This window comes from Eucyclogobius newberryi, unplaced genomic scaffold (assembly GCF_026437365.1).
Source record: "Eucyclogobius newberryi isolate DKJ021-1_F unplaced genomic scaffold, fEucNew1.0.hap1 SCAF_1, whole genome shotgun sequence".
Classification (NCBI taxonomy): domain Eukaryota; kingdom Metazoa; phylum Chordata; class Actinopteri; order Gobiiformes; family Gobiidae; genus Eucyclogobius; species Eucyclogobius newberryi.
In genome coordinates this window covers 25,481,075-25,490,291 of record NW_027315723.1, presented here as the reverse complement: position 1 = coordinate 25,490,291, position 9,217 = coordinate 25,481,075, and the positions used below count along the sequence as shown (strand labels likewise).

Here is a 9,217-nt window from a genome sequence, read left to right as displayed (position 1 = left end):
AAAATATAGAAATGGGAAGGTAAATTCTAAATAGCTTAAACCAATGTAACATGACAAACACAAAAACTGAAACTATTGCCATTAAAACTTTCCCAGTACAGACTTATTGTTAAGGAAAATTGATGGGGATTCTAACCAAAGTCAGATTCATTTTCAGCTCACAGTGTGTAATTTTCTGTGTTGGTTTGGCAGACACTTGAGGCTGAGATGGTGACAGCAAAGGTAGATCCATCACACTCATCTTTCCTCTGAACCCTAAACACTGAGGATCCAACTGGAGCTCTATGCCATGATCCCTCAGCACCACAACAGTCCCAAACCACAAGCCTGTAAAAATAACTGCAGTCGCATAGGAGAGATGTGGAAAAGTTGGTAATGCTCCCGACGACAGCAGATATATCACTGCAAATGAATCCCATAACTTATGTGAAAGGACACAGCAAACGCTCAGTTATTTTGTGCCATCAACACTTACAAAGATATGTTTATAATGTTTTCAAAAACTGTCATTGACAGTCACCAAAGTTTTGACTTGAATCTTAAAATGTGTATTTGTATTCTCACCTTCAGCTGAAACATGCAACTAATGTGCAAACTGTGAATAGACTAAGCTACAGCAGCCCCTGCTGGCCAGCCGCTTCCAGTGTAAAGCACATAGCAAACAGACCTGTGGATCTCTGCCACTTCTGCTGCCAATAAACACTCAACTCAAGTTTAGTCACTCCAGAAATTCAAAAACAAATGCCCGGTAATAAATAAGACCACTTTAATTATTTGCCAGAACACAAGGATAAAAGGATTATGTTTCACACAGAAATAATTTAACATGTTTAGCAAATTATGACATCAGCAACTGGAATGAGAGAGAGAAACGTGAAGACAAGTCAAGTATGTGTTCACGCCAGGGCTTTGACAGAAGCCTTTCAAAAAGTGCAACAAGAAACAGACCTAAATGTGCCTCACTACATTTAGTCTTCACTTTCCAGTGGTTCTGCCAGTTGCTTTCTTCATAAGCAGTGCACAGGAAAACAGGACTAAAAATAAGCCTTAATAATCTCTTGATCAACATTAGTGTTTGAACAAGAGAATCATACAGGAGAAATAACTAATTGTAATTTAATTTTGGGGGTTAATTAATAGGTTCTCTGTGAAATTATTAATCAGTTGAGCCTAAAAAGAAGTGGTAAGACACATTAGGAAGACTACATAAACATTAGACATTTTCCTTAAAACACAGAAGCCTAAACCTTCACTTAAATTAATTAATAATAATTTAAACCAAGACGTGTTTAAAAAATCATTTTCACATCTCATGGGTGATTCTGATATAGTGCAATATACAATAATACAGTACACCAAGAAAGAAATTTGAAAATGCATTTTTTTTATATATAACCGTAGACATAAAGGTGAATAGATTTGAGCGAGTTTTGTCACCTCAGGGCACAAGAATGTAAAATTGTTATTCCTTCATTTTGTGACACAAGCATGAGCCATAGCCAGGTTTGATTCCAGTCTGCGGAGTTAGACTTCAGTCACAGTGCACTGTCCATCAGGGCTTCGAGAGCGCACAGGTGCAGCGCTGGGCGGGGCTCCTCTCGGGGGCATCCTGGAGGGCTGGTTCTCACTGAGCGTCTGTCTCTGTCTGTGCCTCCTCTGCCTGAGCGTCTGTGCTCTTCCTCTGGCTGTGTCTGGCTCCTCTTCACTGCTGCTGGAGGACACGTCCTTGACGTCTTCCTCTGGAGAGCTGATCAGGAGCTGGGTAAAAGTCTCCTCTAAAGTCGGTGTTGGAGTAAGTATTCTGGTCACAGGACGGCCCAGGAGCGTGGGGGGTCGCACAGGGGGAACAGATGACATGAAGCGAAAAGCTGCAGGTAAAGGCTGGCCCATTGTGTCCAAGCCATCAGCTAGATGTACTCGTTCAACTGGTGGTGTATCGTGTGTGGGCTCGGGGTCTAACCTTAGTCCAGCAACCCCCTTTTTAGGAATATCCACAACATCTCTCTTGATCTTGCGCTGGCGTCCGTGCTCGTTTCGACGGTACTGCACCATGTTCTCCAGATCTGCCACATACAAGAAGCCTGCAATCAGCATCTCTGTGCTTGTTTTGCCTTTGGAGAAGGACTCCTCCAGCTCTCGGCTGGTTCTTTCATCGTACTGCCACCAGCCGTTCCGTCCTTCATAGTACCAAGCATAGTCCTTGTGAGCACCACCCCCGACGCCCCGGCTCAGTCCTGCCGCAGCAGCCTTCAGCTCCTCAGGGGACAGAAGCACAGGCCGCTCCAGGAAGTCCTCGGGCACCTCTTGGCGACACAGGGCACAGCGCTTACTGTGCCAGGACGCACCCTTCACACAGAGGAAACAGAAGACATGACAGCAGGGCAGCTGCACCGGGTGCACACAGCTCTGCAGGCAGATGGCACACTCCGGGGCACTGCCCGGACCAGGGGCGTCCTGTGGCTTAGGACTGAGGCTTTTCAGTGGAGAATCCAGCTTTTCAGAGCCAGCCATTCTGTAACAAGACAAACAGTGAGCAGCTCGATCAATAATGACAGTCAAAAGTTTAGGAAACGCCCTCCTGAAGTATGCAAACGCGGACATATACTAATACTAATATTACAAACATTGCAACAGATACATTTTACTCCAATCCAAGACAGCATTGTTAGCATCCTAAGCCCAGTATAAGTCAGTGTACAGTGTGAGGCTAAAGACGATAGAATTATAATAATCTTTGCGATATTTAAGATGAGGCTAAAATTAGTTTCGCCGCCTGGCTCATATTACGGTAGTTTTATACTTAGCCTTCCAAACATGCTAGCAGCTAGCACTAAACATCAGTACAGAAACTAAAGAACATTAGAAAAATATGACACAGATTACTCACTTAAGCCGTTTCTAATGTGCCTTCTAAGTCAAAGAACAGATCTTTTCTATTGATTTACATTCGCTTCTGATTAAAGATGGTTTGTTGTGTCTACGGCGCCTGTGCTGTCCGCTCCAGACAGCGCTATGTCCGCTCCTGGTTTTACTGTCTCAGGATTGGCTCAGCGCGTGACACGTGCGTCAGTGGCGCAGGTGACGTCACCAGAGGATGAGACGCTCGCTCTTTCTGTCAAATCTTTTCACTTTACTGTCACTTGTTGCTTTGGTTTAAAATGTATCCATAACAATATTATGTTATTCTATCAACAATGCACGCAATTTAGATGTAATTTACTTTTTATTGTAATATTTTACACACACATAGACATCCACTAAACCAAAAATAATTTATGCAAAAAACGTGGGACAGTGCTTTCAGATTTGGCATCAAGCAACTTCGATACAATCATCAATGCCAACCATGAAGGCAAGAACACATATTTACAAAAGAGTATCAGTTGTTAAATAATAACAAATAACAAAAGCATGTTGTTTAAAATAAAGAACAATGCATTTTGATCAACATTACAAATAACTATGATATAACATTGAACATGTAAGTTAAAAAATGTTTCTCTTTTTAAAAATACATTTTCTGAAATAAAACAACAGGGCATCTTGAAGCAGCTCTGTGGATTCAAGACTTGTCTAACACGAGTCTCTTCCCTTCTGGATATTTTCATGCTGCATTTGTGAACACGATGGCTCCGGTCTGACCACTCTCCTACCTCACAGTGCACTGGAAGAGACACTGTGATGATAAGAAAGACACTCACAGGTGGAAAGAGTAAAACATGGTAGAAAAAAGTGAATTAATGGCATCAGTGATTTCACATCTGTGTTTGATATTGCTGTTGAAGGGGGAAAAAAATAGAAATTTAGAATACCTCTCACCTTGCGGGAGGCACTGCATAAGCTGCTCGTCAGGCTTGAACCCCTTTGGACAGGTGAGATAACACTGGCCTTGAAGAGTGTATAAATCTGCTCTGCAGCGCACACACATGTTCCTCCACATGCACAGCTCACAGCCAGCAGGACACTCTAGAATCATATAATATATATTATATCAAAAGATTCATTTGTAATGTCCCTTTAAATACATAAGTAAATGTATGTACCTATACATTCTCGTAGTTCAGGGTTGGCTGTGAGCCCAAATGGACAGCTGTGTTCACATTTGCCCCGGAACAGGAAGCGACCCAAGTGACAACGGGTGCAGAAACTTTCACTGAAGCAGGAGGCACACTCCTCCTTGCATTCTGGAAAATGTGAGTATAGTTATGAACTTTTCCCAAAGAGTCATAAAATGGAGATTCTGTGCAATTGTAGGCCTGTTTATCCTTATATGCATTATATATTAAAGCTCTTTGATGCAGAAGTAACTCTCAGATATTGCTGAAATATCTACTCACTTGTGCAGGTGTTGATGTAGGGAGAGCGTATGCCATAGTGCCCCCGGGGGCAGGAGGACAGACAGACTCCTCTTTGCCTCATCCCATCCAGCTCCAGGTGAAAGAAGAGGCGAGGTTTACAGGACAGGCAACCATTGAGGGCTGAACACGACACACAACCTGAGGGACACGGCCTACCAGCTGTGGAGCTACTTGCTGTGGAACTTCCTATAAGAGACAAAGGGATTCATTAGATACTGTATACACTTCACAGTATAAAACATATTGGCTCCCTGATGGAATAATGTTTCCCAATTTACTGGCAATTACAGGGTTGCCCCCTAACAGCTAATCGGAGTCTGGAACAGTGTACAAAGAGCAGCATGTAATGGAAATCTCTGACCACATTATTTTCTAAAAGTGGAGAGCGCACCACTTATCATCCCCATATGCAGCTTGCATGTTCTGTTTACTGCGTTACTATCAAAACACAGCGTAGTCGAAAACCACATCAAACAGACTGTTGTAAGAATATTTCCATAATACAATACTTACGCCTGTAGCGCAAAATCTTGTCTTGACCCATGATAAGATTCATCAAGTGCAGAATCCAAATCAATGATGATATGAGCATTTTCCTTCACCCGCAAAACGGCATTGGGTCCAGTTTGGAGAATCTTCTCGGATCACATCTCAGGTCCTGTTCGACGGACTCAAAGGGCAGCAGAAATCTCCAAACGCATTCAAACAGACCCTTGCGGAGAGCCGAGCAAGACCGTCTCTGAGCAAAGTTGAAGGTTCGTCTGATGAAAATCCCATGTGCATTCCATAAGATCACTCGAGCCAGCAGAACGCCACTTTGAAGGCAAACGGAGTAGAGACCATCATATGATAGTAGTAGTGGCAAAGTCAGATTGAAGATAAAGTTTGGGTAAGGTGCTGTTGCTTCCTCTTGTTCCCACACACTCTCTGGCTACGTCTCGGCTCTTCCCCTCTCTCGACCCTCCTTCTGGCCCATTATGACACCACTTTGTATCTTGCCCAAGACCCAAGTGGAATCCTGCAACTGATTTTGGCATGAGTTTTGTTTATTGGTCAGCCACAATAACATAATGTGCATTTCTTTTTTTGAAAATACTTACTAGAAAAGTGATGATTTGGAGTATGGAAAAGCTATTTTCCACACTAAGAGAAAAACACGATTTGAAAAGGATAAATACAGTTTAAAAATCTTTTCTCCTATGACAACCGTTTTATATTTGCTTAAATTTGGGCCAACAAACCACCAAGATGAGGTATTTTATTCATTAGACAGGAATCAGGAAATGAAAAAATAACAAGTGCGGTATGATATGACTACCTCCCAACAAGAAATCAAAACTTAGATTCTGCAAGCTCAGGGTAGGTCTGCCTTTCCCACAAAAACACTGCGAAGTGATGAAAAGTCAAGTCCTCCAGCAGATTTGTTATTTGGCATCCCGGCGCATATTATCGCCTGTTTTGGGGAACTCTCTGCTTCTTCATCCACTTCTCCAAAACAAATTGTAACTTCACCGCATTCAGCCTTCCTCTTGTGCCTTTTCTCTCCCCCGAGCAAACCTCACTCTCTTAAATCCATAAAGTTCTACTCTTTAGCCCTTCAAATTTATGAGACACAACACACACTAAAGCCATTAAAAGCCTGCAGATTTGCTCCACTCCTAAAAAACAAACCGTACAGTAAAGGGTGACACAATTTTAAAGCTGTGCAAAGCAATACATGTGCAATTTATTAACAAATAGCACGGCAAGTTACCATAATAAAATGTGTTCCAAAAAGTCCTTTCTTTGATTCTCGGCTATCTGGAAGCATGTCAGAGGAGATATTGTCAATGAGAATTTACATTGCGCCTGATTTATCTCTGCTAGACAAAGCTAAAAGATGCAGCCAGACAGAGGAGCTGGACAGCGCAACACTGGTGCAAATTGTCAACAGGTGCTCTGACACACACAAGGCTACTTCTTTGGATTTTTTTTTTTTTTTTTTTTTAAGCGAATGTTGCTCCTAATCCCTGTAGACTACGAGAAACACAAAGAGCAGGCAATAAAACAGCACCTCGGGGTACCTTGAATGCACAGCCAGCTGCAGCCAAGCAATGTCCATACATCAATCTGCATGTGGTAGGCTTACAGATTTGAGATATGTGCTCGAATAGTGGGAATTGTCAACAGGATGACAAAAACGATAAAAAAAAGGTAAAAGACACTAAAATTGAAAAAGGTGCTGGGGGTTCAAAGATCAAAAGTGTAGGGCCCTCGGCACCCCGCCCCAACCTGTGAACATAAACATGACAAGGCTACGCTCAGTGGGGAGCCAGATCAGATTCTTGAGAAAAATATCCACCAGAGGCCAAAGAACACTTCAACTGCCAAAAAATGAAGGAGGGAACGAAAAGATGGAGAGACTGAAGTGTAAAAAGCCAAGTGAATAATAAAAAGAAAGTTAAAAAAGTAGAATATGAACCACATGGTTACGGTGGGGAGCGCGAGGACGATTACTAATCAGCGTTATGTAATTTATTGGGTTAGTCTTATTGGTCTGAGTAATTCATGGTAGAAAAGGTTTGAAAATCATCAAAAATCTGATAACTAGAATGAGATAACTGAATTAATTATCAACAATACCTAGTCACATGACTCAGTTAATTAGTGTATTCTTGCATTTGGAAGACAACGTGCAATGAATTTTAAAATGACTCTTTCGATCTTTAACATTTCTCTTTCATTTTTGCCTTTGCCACAGTTTGGCCCTTTTTTATTGTGAAAACTCCACAGGTGTGAACCGAAAGAAATCAGATTACTCACATCAGATGTAACTGTTTATGGCATTTCAACAAACTGATCATTCCAGAAATCAGGTAATGATCAAATGTATTATTTGTTGGTATAATATTGATAATTTCTTGTTACATTTCACAAAAGTTGCAGCAGCACTACAATTACATTGCTTATTCAAGGTGATGGTGAGGTACAGGTGCACGGTGGCAGAGCGGTTAGAGCTCCTGCCTCTCAATAACATGCATGTGTGAGGGAAATTAGAATGAATGTGAGAGTGAATGGTGAATCTGTGTTAACCCTGTGTTAACTGGCCCTTCCAGAGTGTTCCCCGCCTAAGGCCCAAAGTCACTGGGATCATCTGCAACTTCTAACAACAACAAGCTGTAGAAAATAAATGATTAATGCATGTGACGTATTCAGAGGAGATGATTATTGAATTATGTCTATTGCATAAAAGGAATCTGCATGCAGTGGTTTAAAATGTGTTTTTCTTTAAAAAAAAATTATGATTTATTGCAGAATATCACATGCAATACATTGATACATCACCATATCGTGATCTTATTGTATCGTACCTAACAATTTAAAAGACTCTGGAATGGTTTTTGTTCCATCACTTGCGCCTGGCAAAGGAGGACGGGAAGACAAATGCTGCAGTGGGGTCTGCAAAGATAAGAGGTGATGAGGATAACATTTCTGCACACAGATAATCTACACAGTATGAAGAATTGTGGAATTTGGAAGGAGGCCGAGGCCACGCTCATCAGAGGTGGTGTGAGGTATGCAACTTAACACGCCAAGCATGACGAGCAGCAAAGAAAAGGGCTTAAAAGATAGGACAAAAAATATTTACTTTATTTTATTCATTAATCCTGTAATACTATCGAAAGACATGGTTTATTTTAATTCACTATTCTCAGTTAAGTTTGAGAAAAATGAGGCCAGAAGTTTAATACCAGTGCAACATGTTTAGTAAAAGAAATAGTTTAATAGTAATAAAACATATCTACAATAACACAAGGATAAAGCCAAAATGAAAAAGATTTAAAATGAAAAGTAAAAGTTGATTAACTTCAATCTTCATCCTCTGGCCTTTTTCAGCATTTTCTATAAAAGAGACACACAAGTATTGTAGTATTATTACTAGAGGAGGCTAGTATTCAGTTACATTTACTCAAATAATAGAAAATAAACTGTACTTTTCAGAGTAGTTTTGATACTTTTACTTGAGTAAAATTGTATTCAAAGTAGCAATACTTTTCCTTGACTAAATGTCTTCCCACTGCGAGTAAGTGACAAGCGCTTTATGTTGTCAATAATAGATGGACATTGTGTTTCTTACAACTTATTTATTATTTGTCTCTCCTTTGGAAATTCCAGAATCTGTGCATTATTTATCCAAACTATTACTCAGTACTCAAGCAGGGGTTTCTCTAAAATTATGAGGGCAATATTGACAAAGAAAGACTATCTATGTGTATCATCATCTCAATAACAATGATCAGACGTGTAAAGAATGCAAAAGTAATGTGCTTATAATGTGCATGTAACTGTCTTGGTTGAGGCCAAAATGCAACACAAAAAGTGAAAGGGCAGAACTATAACAACTTCGACTTCTTCCACGCTATGTTTGCAGGAGAAATACATGGGAAAGTACTAAAGTGACAGTACATTAATTTGGATTTACCTTGGACACTGCGTTCAGATGCTGAGCTCGGATTGTAGCAGATTTTTCCTCGAAAGCTTTATCCTTTGCCTCTTGTGCCAATCCATTCAGGAAAACAAGTGTTAAAAGTTCAATCTAGGGGGAAAAGGGCGCGTTGTACGTTTATTTTCACTTAAACTTCGAGTAAAATGAATGAGGATCAGAACTTACCATCGCCTCCGAAGCTGGCGAGACATTTATGTGCGTTGTCGCTTTGCTTTTTATAATGCCTTTAAGTTTGGGAGCCTTCTTCCACATTTTGTCGATGTGTAAAATATCTCACCTTTACAGAGGAGGGGGTGACAAAGATTTTGTTTATGTTTTTCAAACTCCCGCTTTCCAACTTCCGGGTTTACTTCTACGCGAGTGACTGCCACCT

At 40.8% G+C, this 9,217-nt stretch overlaps 2 protein-coding genes and 1 pseudogene across 2 annotated transcripts; all 3 read right to left on the bottom strand.

Annotated features, from left to right (window-relative positions):
• Positions 1 to 750: 750 nt before the first annotated feature.
• LOC140356183 (E3 ubiquitin-protein ligase rnf146-like) lies at positions 751 to 3,002 on the bottom strand. The gene is made up of 2 exons (XM_072440978.1): positions 2,888 to 3,002; positions 751 to 2,512 (listed from the first exon to the last, which is right to left on the bottom strand). The coding sequence occupies exon 2, from the start codon at positions 2,509 to 2,511 to the stop codon at positions 1,525 to 1,527; it is 987 nt and encodes a 328-aa protein (XP_072297079.1). The 5' UTR covers position 2,512; positions 2,888 to 3,002; the 3' UTR covers positions 751 to 1,524.
• A 469-nt stretch (positions 3,003 to 3,471) lies between these two features.
• Positions 3,472 to 5,328, bottom strand: LOC140365116 (R-spondin-3-like; annotated as a pseudogene).
• Positions 5,329 to 8,055: 2,727 nt separating this feature from the next.
• cenpw (centromere protein W) lies at positions 8,056 to 9,198 on the bottom strand. The gene is made up of 3 exons (XM_072451389.1): positions 9,010 to 9,198; positions 8,821 to 8,934; positions 8,056 to 8,240 (listed from the first exon to the last, which is right to left on the bottom strand). Exons 1-3 carry the CDS (start codon positions 9,094 to 9,096, stop codon positions 8,214 to 8,216), a joined length of 228 nt encoding a protein of 75 aa, XP_072307490.1. The 5' UTR covers positions 9,097 to 9,198; the 3' UTR covers positions 8,056 to 8,213.
• Between the last annotated feature and the right edge of the window lie 19 nt (positions 9,199 to 9,217).